Genomic DNA, 19,503 nt, shown 5'->3' with positions numbered 1-19,503 from the left:
CCCCCCCCCCGATGTCGAAATTTCTTTAATGTCATTCCACTTTTTATCAGTTTTTTATTGTTTTTTAAACTGCATGAGTAAAGGTGTGCGCCTCTCCGGCTCCTTTTCTTGTTTTTCTCATGTAAGAAAAGACACAGCTGCACTCCCTCAGAGTAATGCAATATGACAATGATGTTTTTTTTTTTTATTTTCTGGAACTTCAGTTCAGCTAAATCACATCTTTGAAGCCGTTTTCAGCTTGAAAAAGTGAGTAAATCAATCAGATTGTCGCCCATAACCACACTTTTAACTGTTCTTATTCCAGAGTATTTTAGTACATAATACTATGTGAGTACTAGATGAAATCCTGCTTGCACTTGCAAAGTATTTATGTACTTCTAACTGGAATACAGCCAGCGTAAAGTTTCCTTTGTTCTCTCCTCCTGTGGGTCATCTGTTCTGTCCATATGTAAACTATTAATTGTGGTTTAACATTTCCAATGTCCTGACTTTTTTATGCTTTAGCTAGCAATATGTATATAAATATATTCTATGTGCTAACATGGAGGAAATAAATGTATCAACAAGTTCCTGTTTCTGTTGTTTTAAGTTTAGTTTAATTTCAGCTGAAATATGTCTGAATAATTTTAACTAATACGTAACTTAATAATGTACAACTGCAGTGGACAGTAAAATGTGAACACTTGTCATTTTAAGGGTCGGTTCACCCAAATTGCAAAAAAAAACACCTGAACCTCAATCGTTTTAGCTTGAATATGGTTTAAGTGTTCACTGACTTTTTCTATTACCACAATAGTTTGATCAGTAATGGACTGACTCAATTGTTCCAGCTCTAAGCAACAACAAATGTTCAGCTTATTTCACTAGTTTTTTCCCTTTTGTAAATTACAAGTTTTGTTCACAAATGTGTTACAATTTGTTGACAATTTGTGGCATTTTCCATTGGGGACATTTTGGGAACTCAATATAAAATATTTGTAATATTAAATTACAATGCTATACAGTATGTGTTGATTGCCAAAAGACAAAGTAGGACACACCTAAATGAAAATGCATTACACTTTTTAAACATTATTTCAGACCCATGTGTTCTGTTTGCTAAAACCTGCATAACCTAATAATCATAAATAAATAAATTCCAACATCCCACGTTTTGTCAAAATTGTTGAAATATTTATTTAATTGAAAGACTATGTCAACTCAAATAAGACATTTTTTAAAACCTTAAAAAAAACATACTGGGGGACGTACATTTTGCTGATAAAAAGAGAAACAAACAGTGAAGAAAGTGCTTTTTTTTCCTTTTCAAAAACCCTCTTGTGTTGAAACTAGAACATTATCTGCCAAGAAGCTTCAACCTCAAATCACGTTTCACAGACTGAACGTCGTATTCCATTGACCTCTCCACAGCTCCTTAATGAGTTAAAGGGTCTCTGGTAAAATGCCGTCAGCTTCTGCTTCCTGTTTCAGTCTTTATTCCTGTCGTGACATCACTGTATGAGCCCTGATTGATCGTCCCATGTAAAAATATGAAGGACTTCTGACTCTGATATTTACAATAGTAGCGGCAGCTCGCCCACCTGCCATTTTCAGGACACTCAAAGGTATTGATGAGGATTCACCTTTTCCCAGCCGGAGGTGTTAAAAGAAAATAATCCAGTACTGCTGTTGGTCTGTTTTGAATTAAGGAGTTTCATTCTAGTAAGGACAGTTGGAAAAATTATAGAGAAATTAAACTCTAATCCCATTTATTAGATTTAAATGTCAGAAAACACGTTTGTTCCCTGATAAATCATGTTATATGAAGAGTTCTGATGCACTGATCCACTTAAAACAAACTTGTTCTATACAATGTTCCTCCTCGTCACCACTAGAGGTCAGCAAAGCTGAATAAATGACATTCACATTTTCTTATCGCCTTAAAACCCTTAAACTTGACTCAGGCTAAAGTTTGTTTTACTGTAAAAACGGTCAGGATATTATACATTTCCAGATCCAATTTATAACAAATTAAATAAAAATCTGAATGAAGCGAGGTCTTACTGCTGCCCTCCACAAGGGAGAGGAAAGGGGACAAATTATACAATTTTAGGTGTATTATTCAATAAAGCACTTGCTATGAAAAACATTGAGTGCACCAATTACACATTTGAGGTAATTATTTATAATTTAAGGAATTACTTATCCTAATGCCTCTATTAGATTAAGTCAGTAAAGGTTTGACCTTTTTTCTCCAAACTGGACATTTTGCTTCAGAACTCTTCACATGGAAGCTGGAATAAAACTCTTCAAAGCTTCACTTATAATCTTCCAGCTGACTGACTGAAACATTTCAGACCAACGTGCAGATTAAAAGCCTCCTGTGTCAAACTGCTGAACCCTTTACTCATCTTTTTATATAATCTATAATCATATAGTTCTATTTTCCATAATATGCTTGTTGCGAGTGTGTTTCACTCAAGATAATACAATGCTTTTTTGTTTTTTATATTAGCAAATATTCAAGAGCAAAACATTCTTGAACGTCTCGTCATATACTTCTAAAAGAGAAACAAAATAAATTAAATCGGTTTCTTTTTGTACATACTTACATGATATGAATTTGTGTGTTCTGTTGCTTCAGTCGAAGCAAAGTTTGTACGCAAAAATAAACAGAGTTAAAGGCTGCAGCTGTTTATGAAGTTTATGAAAATTAGCACACTGATTTCCCGCTGAGATGGGACGGACGGTTTAGAAAATAATGCTAAATAAAAAAGAACAGCAAGCTAACAAAACAAACTTGTAGTACCTCATCATAAAATTGAAGGACAGCTGCGATTCGCCTCTTCAGACCCCACCCTCTATCAAAACATAGCTCACTCTTTTGTTATGGTTGACATCGTAAAAACGTAAAATAGCATTTTTTGCCACGGTTTGTTTTTGTGTAAATATCCTTTTCAAAAAATAGCCTAAACTTTTTCGAGAACATGTTAAAAAACAATCACAAAAAAAAAAAAACAACACACAAAAAACAAGCGACTTCAGCAAATAACGTTACTTAACAGGAAAGCAGAGTGAGCCACACGCAATTTAAAAGCACAAATCTTTGCTACGTTAACGATTGTCCTGTACCGGCCCCGGCCCCGGCCGCACAATTGCCACTTTCCGGGAAACAATCGGCACAAATGGGGACTTGGTTGCTCTGGATCGGGGCGGCTGCACTTCCTCTCAGGCTGAGTACAGCTGTGCAGGCTGAGCCTCCTCGTTGATTTTGGGAGCTGGCTGGCAGAAGTACATAGCCTGGGAGTAAGTGCTGCCTGAGAGACAAAATTCAGGGCAAATAAGTCAACTACTTCTCCCCTAGTGCCAAAAACTCAGCCTCTTGACTCCGGCTTTATTGTTTTTAGTCAGGAGCAGACTGTCTTTGCTTCTTCCTAAATAATCCTTCATCCACCTCCATATTGACCAATGGGGGGCACTACATGTTGTAGGCTACGTAGATGGGGTCCAACTGGTCGGCCAGGAAGCCGTCGCGCAGGTGCATGCGCTGCTTCTCACCGCGGGAGTTGATGGGGATGACGCCGATGTCCACCACCACCACCACGCCCACGATCAGGTAGTGCTCCTCCAGCACCACGTTGGTGACCAGAGGGACCAGGTCCAGGGCCTCCTGCTCTGAGCCGTCCAGCTCCACCACCACCACCAGCAGGTTGGTCCACGTGAACACCGCGCTGGAGGCACGGAAGAAGAACAAGAAGGGTTTTTGTCATAATTGAGCCCAAAATCCCTCAATTTCCAGCAGCAGTTCAACTAAATAGCACTGATTTTTGGCAATTTTGTAGTTATGAAGTGAGTTATGTTGTGACATTTAAGGTAATGTTTCATAACTGTAGGCCTGTAACTAAAATACATTCTGAAATCTATGGCGTCAGAATTACAGGAGCCCTGAGAGGCAAGTGAGAGACCTTTTTTTTTTTTTGGGTGATGCCTTTTCTAAATCTGATCTAAATTGTTTTCTCTCTGGTGTTTATGACTTAAGAACAGGTGGAAGGAAAAAAAACAGACAAGCATTCATGCTCACATCCTCACCTACCACACCAGGTTTGCATTGAAACAAGCACATGCTGGTGGCTCGAGGATCCATCCTCCTCAGGTCTTATGCAAATTTTAAATATGGAAAGGACTGCAGAAATCTACACTTGGCCGAGGTTGAAATGTTGGTTTAGTAATACAAAAAATAATAATAGGAGTGGGGGTGTCAAATAATCCGGTGACTATGTAACAGCATTCCTTGTTTCAAGTCCAGACAATGACTCTTGTTGCAGATCAGCCCCCCTGCTATCTCTGTAGTAGCAACTAAAAACACCACGGGGTACTGGTGCCCCATTGTTTATGTAAATACACATAAAGAGGATGATCACCTTTTAGAAATGTGCTTAAAACTTGTGTCACAGGATTAGAAATTGGTGAAACTATCAGAGTTTTGTTGTAGTACTGAAGTCATGTTCAGCCTCTCAGTCCTGGCTCCTGGTGGGTCGTGTTAGCTTGCTGTTGTTGCTCACCACTCTGTGATGCTCTTGTGCGTCCTGATGACGGAGGTCTCGATGTCGATGGGGTGGTAACGCATCCCTCTCAGCTCCATGGCTTCCTCCAGAGCACCGACCACGTACAGGGCATCATGGCGCTCTACACACACACACACACAAACTTTGTTTTCTGACAATAACTTCATGACAGATTTACTCTGAGGGGAATCTCAAGTGTCTTTTGTTGGGAAATGTTTCTGTATCTCTATCTATCTCTCTATATATCTCTATAGATAGAGATAGATATGGTGAATAAAACAGATCGATAAATGTCTTGTTAATAAATCATCTAATAAAGAATACTACTAGAAAGTGTGTTGTGCTGCCATTTTGGACAGAACATTCAACACATCCTGGTTAAAGGGCAAATAATAAAATAAAGCATAGACAGAATCTGCCTGCTCTGAAGTTAAGAAATCTAACAGGTTCTACCTGCACAGGTTAAAGTCCTCCTCACAGTGATTTATGGGTATTAAAGATTCTGTTCACTGCAATCAAAAATCATGAACTGGGTTGGTTTAGGAGTCTTAATGGCCGTATCTTTATAATCATCAGTTCAGTCCCCTTTAAAAATTCATGTAGATTTTTGAAACCTAACAATGATATTGTTGGATTCAAGCAACTAATTTTCTCACAATAGTCTTGATGTTTAACTTAAAAATATACAGCATCCAGCATTTCATCCATCAGCTGATGCTGTGATTCCTCCAAGGCTGGCAGCCCTGAAGCTGTTTATTTAACAAACTGCCCACATCATTTTGCTCATGTCCTCACCTCCGCTGGCGTCGGTCAGTTCGGTCCTGCGGAGGAAGCCCAGGTATCCGGTTCGAGCCCAGATTGTTTGCGTGTCTCCGAAGCTGAGTCTGGAGTTGAAATGGTCCGACTGCAGCGCCTCGTCTCCGTAGACGGTGAAGTAGCCGCTGGCGTTGTGGCTGCTGTGCACCCAGATCTACAAACATACAGCTGTTAACAGCAGGTGGAGCGGTCGTTCTCTTTTAGTTCTGCTTTTATGCGTTTGCTGGATCAAATGCTTAAAAAGGGGAAACTCCTATAAAAAGCACATGCTGGGAAGACAATAAAGCTGCTGCAACAACTGATTATACTTTCAATTAGTCAATGACTTGCGTCTATAAAATGTCCCATCCCAAGTTCCCAGAGCCCGTCTTCCACTGCTTGTTTAGTTTCATTTTTAACAATATAAGATCATCTGAGAAACGGGGACCAACAAATGTTTGGCAAATACTGATTTAATAAACTCCTTAAAGTGATTACCGGATGATTAAAATCGTTTGAAATGTTGTCATCCTCAAAGTCAATAAATGCTGAATCCAACAAATGGTTTAAGCGTAGTACAAAAACAGAGTATATTAAACTCAGTTTGCCCACATTAATGTCAGATATCAAGGTTTCAGGTAGGGAGGTATCTTCTCCTCTGACAGGAAGAGGTGAGTCCAAACTAAACAGAGAAGAACAAAACTTTCTTCCAAACGAATGGCCGCTCTGTTAGAGACAAAGCTTCCTGCTGTGGCCTCACAGTCGGCTGTCTTTAGTTTGGGTAAAAAGGGATTTCTAGTTGAAAGTCAGACAAACCTCGCCCAGATGCGACTCTCCCATTGGTCCCTTGGTTTCTGGGTTGGCGATGATGATTCGGACGCCCGGCAGTATCTGTTCAGAAACCAGAGACAAAACATTAACGCCAACATTTAAAAGATTTAAGCATTTGAACTACAGGGAGAGAAAAAAAAAGTTACCTTCCCAGACTCCATCAGTGGCAGGCTGTGTGGCGACCCCCTCTCCACTAGTCTGACCCTGCGGAGATGCAGCATTACAAAAATTAACAAATAATACATGTGTTAACTACACTATCTTTAAACAACATTAAAATAATAATAATCTTTAAACAACATTAACACAGATTCAAGGAAACAAGATTTATTCATTTTTTTCGATTTAGTTTTTACATTTTTTAACCCTGTGGTTCAAAAAGGACATGGAGGAACAAATGTGTAAAATTGGTTAATTAACCATATAGTTGTTCTCCTTATGTAATAAAATGTTTGATATTTCCCTGTTTGCAGTTTTGGAGGATTTGAGTTCCATATTAAACATTATAAGCACAAGAGCACATTGACAGGCTGCTGCAGGGAACAAACATGGGAAATTTTAGAATCTCTGTTGCCGTACATCTCTGCGAGAGAGTTGATCTGCAAATTCGTCATTCGAGATAAAATAACGGATGTTGGGCAAAAACAATAATTATACTTTTGTCCTAACAACTAAAAATAAAAAAAATGAGTTGGTCAAATTATAAACCAGAAACACAGAGCGCCTCTGGTAAAAACAGACCAGCTTAAATCAACAGTGATTACATGTAATCATGCACACTGACAGTTATATTTATACACAGCAGGACTGAGCAGCCTCGCTGCTTCATGTACTGTGACTTGTCTGGAGGAAAATGACAGCAGACGCAGGCTGAAGGCCATAATGATCTGCTGGATCACAGAACAGGAAACTGAAGTTTCCCAGACACACTGGGAAGCCTTTGCGACTGGTGACAGCTCCCAACATGTTTAAATGTACATTTTACAGTTTCAACTAGGAGCTGAGAAGTGGTCTCGAGATAATGTCCTTTAATCCCACCAGACCACCTTGTCAGGAGATATTTGAATACATTTAAGTCTAGCTTGTCATCCCCGGAGGTATTGTCCATCTCTGCTGCCTGGAAACTGACAGTGTCTCACCACCTTAAGACATGAAATCTGACACTAATGTTGGGCCCTCGCAGCAATTTTCAACTCTCCGGTTGGTTCATAAAGTCAGACTTCTCCCGTGAAAGCCAAAACTCTGGCACATGAAATTCTGGAGACTCCCGAGCTGCTATTTATGGTGTCACCCAGCATGAAATGTGACTCAGACTGGGTTTGATGGGTTTTAAGTGCATCTTTCTCAAACTAGAAGTGTTTCAGGGGAAGTGAGGGTGACAGTCGGGGCGTCAAGCTGACATGCCTGAAATTGTCACTGTGTTGAAGAAACTTTTAGCTGCTCATTATATTCAAACTTTTTACAATCCAGCCAGGAGCGATGGTTCACAAGCCGTGCATTAGAATAAGGATCTTCACTGAGCGCTTTATTTATTCTGGAGTGTTTGCTGAGCTGCATGTTCTCATTCACAAACACCCTGCTGCTTCACGGAAACTTCACCACATTCACACTGAAGCTGCCCAGTGGAGGCTGGACTGAGATCCCACAGGAGCAAATGCAAAATGTTGTGGGTACAGGATATATTTAATGTGAGAGTGAGAGGATGGAAACCGATTCACTGTTGGGAGGAAATTTCACATGAGAAAATACAGGAGGATGTTGTTACTGAGCGTACCCAAGCACATACAAAAATATTAATTAAGCAATTTAATAAGGCTTGTTTTCAGTTCTTCTAAAAGTGGCTTGTTAGACACTTAAATTATTTATTCCTGTAGTTTCATATAATTTCCTAGAAAAAAAGTTGAATATAAATGTATGTAAATTTATAGGAAGGTTCCAGGAAAACAATGTCATTTTGTAGTAATTACAGGGGAAATGGAAGCCGCGTTCAGCTGAATTATTTCCAATTTACTAACCCTATGCTTACATTTAACACAGCAGTGTGCTTACATTAGCATGTTAACATAAATGTGAATAGCTATTGAATGTTATTATGCTGAAATGTGCATACTAGCATGCTAAGACCCATATACTAACATTTTAACATGTTAGCTAACATTAGCATGTATTTCATTAACAATAACAAGTTAATGCTGGGCCCTTTTTTAACAATCTATGCGCACAGCACGAGGCGCAAGGGGCTGCTGCATTTAGGGTGTGTCCGAAACCACTTCTGCTAGTTAAACAGCAGAAAGAATGGTTCAAAATGGTTGTACTCTCTGAATTAGTCATGGGTGTGTTTTGGGTGTAACATGCAATAAACCAGTGTGTCATCTCCCATTGCCTATAAAAGCCAGGTTTGTTTCTACCTTGGTACATTGCTATTATAATAGCGGAGAAATGGTAGTATAAAAACATACTGCATAATAAAATATAAATAAATAAATCAGTGTGACGCAGAGTCCAGCATGACAGACTCAAATAGAAACTAACATTCATACATTTCAAGCGCAATTCGGGGTTCAGTATCTTGCCCAAGGACTCTTCGACGTGCAGCCTGGGGGAGCCGGGGATTGAACCGCCGACCTTCCAAATAACAGCCAACCTGCTCTACCTCCTGAGCTACAGCCGCCCAGTGGAGCATATGAATTACACTGCAGACTGGAGTCTCTATGAAATGTCTGGCTCCTCACTGCGCTGCATTATTATAAACTATGATAAGCTGGTCACGGGTCACATCTCTGGCTTCAAGGTGATTTCGGTATGAGTGTTTTCTTTAATGATTAGAGAGGCTGCTGTCGGTGCATCCTGACCCATCCTGTCCGAGTGTCTGGAGATTTGCTGTGCCTCGTGCGTAAAGGCGCACAGTGTGTCTCTTTATGGGAAGCCTCTTACTATCAGAATAATGAGCCCTTTAAACAGCAGGGAAATACTGCACCATTGACTTTAGACCTGTTTTTTTTGGTCAATGGCGCTATCGCTTTCTGCTGCCTCAAGATAGAAATGCGCCTAACCACACCCCATTTTACACCCACCACTCCCATAGCGCACAGATGGGCACATGTGCATTTGCTATTCAAACGACGTGGGCGCTGGACAGGAAAATGACAACTGTGTCAGTTGGAAGCTAGCAATGACACTGCTGTGCTTTGTGCCGCTCTGCGCCTGATGCATGATAAGGCCTGCTGTGTTAAAGTCAGCATTAATCTCGAAGTGGAGCTGTGGCTGACAGTAACTTGGTTATTAGGCTTAGACGTATTCTGCAATTTTGACCTGTCGGTGGCGCTAGATTAAAAATCAAGAGATTACCAACGTCATTTGGAATCACCTGCTGTGAACCATTAATGTCTGTAAACAGTTTCAAGAAAGTTGTCGAGATATTTTAGTCTGGACCAAAGTTGGTGGACCAACACAACCATCCCAAAACTAAAGGTGAAGAATAATGTTTGCTGTGAATGTTGGAAGGTTCTGGGCGGGGATCTTGTACAACATCTAGTAGTGTGTTTACAGCCGAATAAGTTAAGACAAGATGTGTGGTTTGTTTAACTCACCTGTCATGCCGTAGCGCTCTCATATCAACATACACAGTCGTGGGGTCGGGTCCTGAGGTGCCCTGAGAAACACGGCAAACACTGTAGGGTCACACATTGTCCTTTCGTACAATTACTACCATTGTACAACTGCATGACAAAAACCTCTACTACTACTACTACTACTACTGCTAATACTTCTACTCCTACCAGGCCACTGTGGATGCTACTGCTCGTGCATTAGTGTTCACAGAGACAAGCTTTTCCTTCACAGCAGAGGTAAAAGCTTTGGGTTTGAGAGCAAAGACGGGATCCCACAAAACCTTGACAACATGATGGGGAGAACAATGTGGGAGCCACAGCAGTGGGAGGGTTTCAGAAGGAAATCAGCAAAACAAAACACAGATTAGAATACAAACAAAGATATCTCAGCATAAAACATCTAAAATTAGATGTTCATGCAAACAAAAGTCAGAAAAAGAGGGAAGAAAAGAGGGGAAAGTGATGCCAGCCAAGCCGGCAAAAAAGAAAGATGATTGAGAGTGATGATGACATATTTGGGTGATTACATCCTGGTACATAAAAATGTTTTAGTGGCAAAGCCTGTAAAAATATACACAAATATAAAATCTATGAAGAATGTTGCAGATATGATTTGGCCTCCGTCGGGCCAACGTAGCTCGTAGATGTCAGCTAAATGTCTTAGTTCTGTGTTGACTGCTGTGCTCCGACATGTGAGTGAGAGTTAACGTTGTGAAGCAAAACCAAGACAGAGAAAAAGCAGAGAAAAGGACCCCCGTTCCGACCTCTCTCTTCCTCCACCACCTTTTCTCTCTCAAAGGTGATTCAGGGCAAAAACCTTTGCAGGGGGAAACTGTACACAGAGCGCACCACTGGACACACAGCGGTATGCTGGGAGTCAGAAGCCCACACTCAAGAGAACAAAATGGCAGATAACGTCTTCTCCACAAGGGAGGTAAATAGATTAGTTTGAAACTCCACCAGAAGAAGAATATTTAGCGACAACTGGACGAATGGTGGAGAAGTGGTTTGAGAAGTTTCCGTGGGCTTTTGAAACCTTTAAACCCCTTTTTACAGGTAATGGCTCTGAGTCACCATTGGAATCCATTGTAAGTGCCCGGTCACAACAGAAATGGACAACTACAAAAATAATTTTGACGTGCTTGCAGGTGGTGCTGAAAGTTTACGACCATAGCCTGCCAATATAGCTTCCAGTCAGCAGTCAAAGTTTAATTTAAAATACAATTTAAAATTAGATGGTACAACACAGATCATATGATCACTACTTTGGTTTTTGTACCCTTTGGCACTCCGTTTCCTGGAAGCATCACACTCCTATAACATTGTAGGAATCTACACAGCAGAACCAGGAACAGCTTTTTTATTACACGCATTCTCCTTCCTTGTCAAAACCTGGCACCTACATTTCCCACAATGCAACTGAACCACAGACAGTTTGTTCAGAGATTGGGGTGTGTTCCGCGAGTAGCGGCTCATGTAGCCTGCAGCAGAGATGAGGAGCGGGCTACAGAGGAAGCTGACTTCTTTCTCTCCACAGCCACAGGTTTTTCTAACTTACAGTCTTCAACCCCAACTGACTCAAGGGACTTGAGGACATTTATCTTCACACAGCTCCCTCTAGAGACACCAAAGGCTTTATATAACCTTTTTAAAAAAAACCTATGCAGAAATACACCCCAACACCTGCAAACAGACTGTGTTTAAAATCAGTGGAGTTCCTCTATAAGATGTTTTGGTTTAAACTGGTCAGTGGTGCAGATTTACATGTCAGTTCATTGAAGTTGAATTCAATTTGAAAACATTTACTTCACCTCTGTGGGCAAACCCACACAGTGCAGAGACTCCACTAAAATCTGTTGATTTTGGTCCTAATTTCATCATAAATGCTCACGTGAGCGGCCTCTGACGTTTGTAAATCCAAGCTGACTACAGCTGCTGTCATCATTTCTCAGACACCTTTCAACTCTGCAGTGGGTACCAGAAACTCAAAATCCAGATTTTCAGAGGGGCAATCCTTAAAAACTTTGATCTACAGCCAGCTGATGAGTGATGTGCTGACAAGCAGTGGGGTGGAGATGGTGGTGGTCGGGGGGAATGATGGTGGTTCCCTACCTGGTCGGCAAGCTTTCCCAGCCTGTGAGGCTACAGCAGCAAAGGGGGCGGAGGAGGAGGAGGAGGAGGAGGAGAAGGACGTGAGGAGAAGGACGTAAGGAGGGAGGGCGGGCGGAGACAAAACCAAGTATGAGATTTGTGGACGGGGTTATGATTAAAACAAGGAAGGAGGAGGGAAGCAAGAAAAATGTCAAAATGGAAAACTCAAAGAAACAAAAGAAGCAGTCAGGACTGAAAAACTTTATCAGCCAAATGTTAGTTTTGTCTTTTAAAGCTGCTAGAAATTGTTTTGTTAATTAAGGTCCCGGAGTTGTCATTCAATATATTGTGTAATATTAGTGGTTTAGCTGTAATATTAGTGTATATTGACTCTGTTAATTCAAGTTATGAGCCATGCAGTTAGAAATCACTGTTCTGTACAACAACATACTGCTTATTAAATTATGGCAAAATGTATAATATGGCAAAATTCTTTATAGGCTTGAATTTGCATAGTATCTTACCATCTAGAAAATGGTCAGCAATGTTTTCATGTAATAAAAACTTGGAAAAGTTCAGTAGAAGTATCTAGAGCAGATCACAAAAGTTTCTTTTATTCCATTCAAGAAAGCAATGGGGAAACTTTGTGACACTGACATATGAACTTGGGGAATAGCCTGATTTAACCCACTTAAGGTAGCAAATCATAGCTGAAATGTAAGAGCAACGATCTGCTTGAGATGGAAGGATGACGCTGAACACGAGCGACTGACAGAGGAAAAGCTGAATGTCACGCACCCTGGACATACTGTATCTCTGCGCTGGAGGCATGAGATACTGATGTCCACTTGTTCGTCTGACTCTGGATAAGAAAGCAAGCTATTTCTTGTATCTTGTAAAATGTACTCGACAACAAAAGGGAAACTACAAAGAACTAGATGCACGGGTATAAACACAATTACAAACTCATTTATAAGCTCAGCAGTTAAGTAAAGCTAATGCTAACTTCTGCAAAAAAAAACAAAAAAACAAGCAGCTATGGGCAACATCCGCTGACATCTCCCTCGCCATCAAGAACAAAAGCAGCAAGTTTCTCAAATGTGAACGCACAATTTCAATAGTGTATCCAGCCACAATGTCACACCATGACCCGGAACAAAGAGGTGAAAGTCTGACTGACCTGCAGGCAGATTGCCAGGTTGACCCTGCAGCCGAAGGAGGTGCTGACGGCTCGAGGGTGGAGTCCCAGGTCCTTAAAGAGTTTGGAGAAGGACTGCGTCAGGGCTGTCCTGGGACGCTCCTCTGCTACAACCACACAGGTCCTCACCCGAGACAAGTCCAATCCTCGAGACTGAAGGGGTAAGGAGGACGCAGAATGAGAAGTTGTTGTGTGTGTTTGGTGACATTTAGCATCAGTGATCCACTCCCTTTCATCTTTGCATGACACTTTCATTTGTTTCCTTTCAGATAATTGTTTCTGAGCCTCAATAGGTTTCTTGTCAGTTCAATTCATAAAATGTCAAGCCTACAATACAAATTCTCCTCGAGACAGTGCGCCTCCTTTACCTTCAGAGAGTCTGTCTGCAGGCCGAGGCCTTTGGTGCAGAGCTCCATGACGCTGTAGGAGCAGAAAGTGTCACGGACTTTGTACTGACTGACGGCCGACAGCCAGAGTGCGGGGTTCACCTCCAGCTCGGATGGAGGGATCAGGATGGACTGGTGACCTGAGTACACACTGCAGAGAGAAACCAGAGCGAGAGTGTAGAGTAATTTTGTTGTGGTATTGATGGAAATTATTCTTCCAAACAGTTTTATTATTATTAAGAGTTTTATTGACTTTCACTGTGACTAATGGAGTATTATTTGTGATGTTTCTGTTATTCACATACACACCAAGTGTAAACCCATACTGCCCTCTAATAAAGAACCAGAATCCTCTGTAGCGTCTTCTAGTGTACTCTAATAGATACACCACAGTGATTACAGACTCCACAGCCCGTGACATTTATTAAGAGATCCTAAACACCGTCACAAAATGGATATGTGAAGGGTACAGTTAAGATCCTCTTCAAAACGTTGCCTGCCTTTACCCCATCTTCTGCATCTACCGTCCCTGACTGGACAGGACTTTTAACATTTGGATTATGTTTGTTTATCTGACCTGCAAAGGCACCAGAGGACGAAGCCCAGGCCGCAGTACGGGTCCAGGCAGATGGCGACCTCTCTGGACGGGTAAAGCTCACACTGCAGCTTGATGGAGCGGCAGAAGGCACTGGTGGCTGTGTGAGACATCTAAACAGCAGACAGGCATGAGCCACTCAGTAGAGGTACCGGCATTAATACACTTATTCAGTCCGAAAATCAATATTTTCTTTAAGAAAATGTACATATCCTGCATGCAGTAGATCCATTTTCAACTTCTTAAAACACAATTAGGTTACTAGTGTCAGGAAACTGCCATTTCTAACAGCCATAGCAAACAAATGGGTATATTCTTATTGTTCTGTGTAATTTTTTTAAGCAGAAATGAAAACACAAACAGAAAACATTGTTTCTTCACACACACACGAAGGACCTCCCTCCCTGGTGGAGCTAAAAATGATTAATTACCAGAAATATGTCCACAGTGCACTGAGTAGCGTAACAAAATTTCAGATATGAAGCCTCTGGTGCAGCATTGACCAGATGAACTGACCGCCTTGTTGCGTTTCAACACCAGCGCTGCCCGATGCAGTGTTAATATTCCAGCATTGACTGATTTGCTCATTAAGCTGCCATTGTTTCCTCCTGCCCTGCTTTTCTTTTTGGCTGATTAGTGTGTGTTTCTCAAAGTGTTCATTAATGAGGCTTTTGTGGGGTTTAATTGTGATTGTAATGCACTGACATAACAAATATTTTGGGGCATACAGGGTATGATACAATGACTCGAAAAGTAGAATAATTTTACATTTGCCTGTTTAAAAGATCCCTCCATGCAACAAGTGAGGTTTCAACTGTCCCGTAATGTAAAACGTAGCTGTGAGAGGTCACCAGTGATGTAACGCTGATCATGGTGATTACTTTATCTCCGATCTGGTTGGGGGAAAATAAGTTGATTCAAAGCTGTTTATTTCTTATGTTGCATTCCTGACAGGAACCCTGGTGTTCTCTGCTATGGCTTTAAAAGCACTCCATCCATTCCATCCATTAGCTATACCAGCTTATCCTTCAGAGGGTCGCGGGGGGCCAGAGCTGATCTCAGCTGACAGCCCACAACAGAAGCACCAGAAGGAAACCCACAGGGAAAAAGTGCAAGGCCCCAGAAGTAGAAGAAGAACTTATTGAATAGAAACTGTCTAAAACTATTAGCCTCCAATTTGATTCTCACTACACTGTTACTAAAAGGTCAAGATAAATTTGTCGAGCTGATGTCGCAGGTATCGGCATATATGTCGGTCAGTTTCTGGTTTTCCAAAAATCTCTTCTCAGCCTGGGCTGTTTTACATAACACAACCTCGTCAGGTAGGCTACAACATGGCTATACTAATCTAATCTAATTCTGTCTACATTTTATGGATTTACCCAGTGGTCTCATTCTGAAGGGTTTATAGTAGAATACCAGCGACTAATGAATCAGCTTACAATCCAGTTCAAACATAAAAAGCAGGCAAAAGAAGTGTCAAGAGCTGATTTACACTGACAAGAGCTGAACAGATATTCCCATTTCCCTCATGTAGAACAGAGAAATGGATATTTTAACATTAGCTGAGATGTACAGACTCTTCTCTGTCTACAGATATCTTCACTCTTCTCTAATGTTCAGTGTTATATCAGGTTGCTAAAGGTGAGACAAACAGCTGATAAAATGTCATCCTGAGAAAATGAACACATCACAGACAAAGTGCCATGACATGACGAGTCAGGACCCAATTAACAGGAGTAACTGAGGGGTCTCATTTTAAAATGATTATTATTTAATATTTTGTCAGCTGAGGGTTTACATTTCTTCAATCATTTTCAGAGAATAACAGACCTTTAAAACGTTGGTATTACCCTTTCTAACAAATCTTGTCAATTATACCTTAAAAACATGCCCACAAAATAATTTCTGATTCTGCTATTGTGTTTCTTTTTATTGTCTGGAAACAGATGAATCTTCTCTGTCTGCTCTCTGTGAGCGTCTGTAAGCAGAGAAACAAAAGGCTTCAACACGGATTAGAGACAGAACAAGAAACGTCTAATTTAATAGAAGTTCACTTCAGTGGATTCAAACCCACGCACACACACACACTTGTACCAGATGAATAGTGGCAGGAAAACAATGAGCTGAGTACAGGATGCAGGTTTGTTTTGCTGCAGCAGGAATCAATAGAAGCTTTAATCTTCAAAATGTCACCACCATGTAACTCCACACTCCACACTCTGCAAGGGTTATCTGAATATACAAAGAAACATGTCGGCACTCATGGTGATGATGTGGGTGCCTCCTGGGCCACAATTACAGTATTATAGCTTTGACATTTTGACCTTTATTCAGTGTTAATCAAGCCAATCAGTCTTTTTCAAACATCAAAACATAAATGGGCTGATTTTCTCAAAATAGGACCAGTGATGATATTTCACTAACAATGTGACAAATATCCAGTCATATTTCTGCTCACTACTCAATATCTCCAACAGAAACTGCAAGTTACGTTCTTGCAAATTCATTAGTATAAAGTCCGCACCTCCGGCCGTTACTCATTTGAGTTTGCTGCTCCTGGTGACTGGATCAAGTTCACACCTTCATTCTGTTACCCATCTTTAATAACTCATTACAGGTATCTGATCACTGCACCTGCTTTTGAATTTGCATCTCTGGAACAGTACATAGCTCTCTGTATATTGTGATATCTGATACTGTTTTCCTGCACTAGCTGCTTCTATGTTTTAAGGTCTTGTATCGACCTCCTGTCGCTGACTCATTGTAAATGAGAATAGGTTCTCAACTGACAGATGAACAAAATGAAAGACGACTTTAAAACAATAGCGGGGGGAAAACATGTTTATGTTTTGCCTAAAGATGGTGCCAAGCAATGATACAGAAAAATGTTCTTTGAGCTAAATGTTAATGTTAGAATGCATGCTAATATTACAGTTAGAAAGTTAGCCTGCAGGCTTAGATGCCACATGCTAATGTATAACATGTAGCATTAAGAATGCTAAAGGGTAGGTGCTACATGTGAGCATGTTTATCCTATTCAATTCCAGCTGGGGAACATATATGCTAATGTTAGCAATATTAATATCTTAGCATATTAGCAAGTATGTTAGCACTATGCATTTTAAATTAGAACTACAGTAATTCCCAGTCTGGTGATGTGAACAACCACAAGTCATAAACATGGGGACATTTCCCAAACAGTGTCAATACAACATTAATCTCAGTATTTAGCTGTAGCTGACAGGACGGGCATCATTACATTCAGAATGAACACGAGAAGAAGAAGAATGAGAAACAATTAAATATTTAGCTTGTTGTCTACTTTGACAGCCATATATACAAAAAAGGAGAAAATTTGAATAGGACAATACAAAAGGGACACTGAAGTGTTAGTTAGTGCATATTTCAACTCGTTGGTGGTGCTAGATGAAAAGTCAGCGCATCAACACAGTCAAGATTTAACTAGAGAGGCTAAAAACGTGTGTGTGTGTTGTGTTACCTTGACTCCAGCGAGCATGCCAGTGGTGGAGACACTGAAGTCCAGGTAGGCCAGGGTGTCGGGGTTGGACGGTTTATACAGCAGAGGGGGTTTCTTCTTTGGCAAATCATCTAAAAAGGAAATCAACCTGTTCCCATCAGTGCTGCTTCAATATACAGCACATCCACAGCCATGCCTATTATTTGTTTGTTATTCTTTATTTCATTTCTTCTTATTCTTTTTCCACATTTGTCTCTATTTTTTGTTTTAATTGTTAAGGCACATCTGCACTCTACTTCTCACAGATCACCTGTGTATGTGGTGGTGCTCTCTGTCACAAGACATCTCTTTGAAACAGGGATTCAAACCGTGCAAGGGTTTGTAGAAACAGCATAGCATAGTCTTCCTCATTAGTAAGAGACTGACAAAGTCAATGTACAACATAACTGTTTATCAGAAATAATGCGCGTGTGTGTGTACCTGTGTCCAGGACAGGGGGCCAGGTCCGGACATCCACGGCGGCCGAGGCTTCCTTCGACCTCAGCAGTTTACAGATGAGCTGTGTGGTCATCACACACACCGACCGGCTCACCTGCACGATACAGTGCAGACAAACTTGAATCTGATCAGACGCATCAGCAGGAACCAGTGAAGAAAACCCCACATTTCATCACACCATGTCCTCTCCAACAGTGTGGATAAGTAAGCCTCACTTTAAATCGCCCCCTGAAACCAAACTGCTCAATTTAACTGCTTGTGAGATTTATAGCAAAGTAACTGCAGCCCATGCCCTCCTGCCTCCTGTCAGCTCGCTTTATTCTCTCGTTATTCACATTACATTTATTCTTTCACTTATTTTTCCAGAGCGCTGGCTAGTTTCCCAGCTTCTACAAGCTGTTGAATGCTTTGCCCCTTTTTATGAGTTAAACATGAGCGACTTCTATTTTTATGTGATTTCATCACTATAAGGCTGATTTGTAAAGAACTGTTTGACACAGGTGTTTCTACAAGGCAGGATCATCTTCCACTTTAAATGGTGGCTGTGAGCTTAAATGTGTCTTAAAACAGAGAAAAGTAGAATAAGGATGATGGATTAAACTGATTACACTATTTTGTTTCCCAGATGGCACTTGTGTGATGCGACACAGCATCAGTGTTACTTTGATGAATTTCCTTTGAATAAACTGTGTTGAGAAAACAAATCTATTTTTGGTGCACAAGATGATTTTTTCATTTGAAATTATTTTTGTGTAGGAGGATCTGCATCCTTTGTGTATAGTTTTGGTTTTTCTTAAAATTTCTGGTATTTCCATTCAGCTTTTTTGAAGCTCACATTCAGGATGAGAAATTAAAAAAGGTGATTATAAACTTACTTTTAGTTTTCTCTGCTGTGAATTTAGCATTTCTTACTCACAAGCTCAGTGTGACATAGTGAGTGATTAGTTTAATTAATTATTCATTTGAACTGTTACAAAATGAGACAACAACAATACAGTTGAAGGTTTTTACCTCCACAATCATTTTGACGGTGGGCAGCGTGGTGGCGATGTTCTGTGGGTGAGGCGGTCGCACTGTGATCGGCACGCAACCGGCGTAAAGGCAGCCGTAAAACGCCACAATGAGGTCGATACCTAGAGGAGAGGGAGGAGGAGGGAGAAGGGAAGAGGAGGGAATTGTGTGAGGGGAAGGGAGGAGATGAAGAGGGAGGTACAAGGAGGGAGGAGAGAAGGTAAGATGATTGAAATAAGTGAAAACAAGAAAGACAAAGAAGAAGACAGATGGAAGAAGGAAGAAGAGGAAAAGTGAGGTGAGATGGGGAGAGGAGAAAAAGAGGGAAAGAGGATGGAGCATGTGACAGATGAAGAGGAGAAGGCAGGAAAGATAGGAAGATGGGAGGATGGGAAAGAGGAGGAAGGAAAAGAGAGGGACACAGAAATGCATAAGGGGGGGGGGGGGGGGGGGGGAAGGGGA

General features: G+C 40.9%; 1 protein-coding gene across 4 annotated transcripts in view; it reads right to left on the bottom strand.

Annotated features, from left to right (window-relative positions):
• Positions 1-1,151: 1,151 nt before the first annotated feature.
• LOC123972848 (disco-interacting protein 2 homolog C) overlaps positions 1,152-19,503 on the bottom strand; it is a 459,676-nt gene continuing 441,324 nt past the window's right edge. For all 4 annotated transcript variants that reach the window (XM_046052561.1, XM_046052558.1, XM_046052557.1 and 1 more), the window contains 12 exons: positions 19,042-19,163; positions 18,013-18,124; positions 17,554-17,663; positions 14,034-14,164; positions 13,439-13,607; positions 13,053-13,223; positions 9,761-9,822; positions 6,317-6,374; positions 6,156-6,230; positions 5,340-5,514; positions 4,542-4,665; positions 1,152-3,710 (listed from right to left, as the gene is read on the bottom strand). In XM_046052561.1, the coding sequence (XP_045908517.1) occupies positions 3,458-3,710; positions 4,542-4,665; positions 5,340-5,514; positions 6,156-6,230; positions 6,317-6,374; positions 9,761-9,822; positions 13,053-13,223; positions 13,439-13,607; positions 14,034-14,164; positions 17,554-17,663; positions 18,013-18,124; positions 19,042-19,163 (1,562 nt within the window). In that variant the 3' untranslated portion in view covers positions 1,152-3,457. The remainder of the gene's footprint in view (positions 3,711-4,541; positions 4,666-5,339; positions 5,515-6,155; positions 6,231-6,316; positions 6,375-9,760; positions 9,823-13,052; positions 13,224-13,438; positions 13,608-14,033; positions 14,165-17,553; positions 17,664-18,012; positions 18,125-19,041; positions 19,164-19,503) is intronic.

The sequence above is a fragment of the Micropterus dolomieu genome, linkage group LG06 (genome assembly GCF_021292245.1).
Source record: "Micropterus dolomieu isolate WLL.071019.BEF.003 ecotype Adirondacks linkage group LG06, ASM2129224v1, whole genome shotgun sequence".
Classification (NCBI taxonomy): Eukaryota; Metazoa; Chordata; class Actinopteri; order Centrarchiformes; family Centrarchidae; genus Micropterus; species Micropterus dolomieu.
Note: the sequence above shows the minus strand (reverse complement) of the source record. Positions and strands in the feature narration are given on the sequence as shown.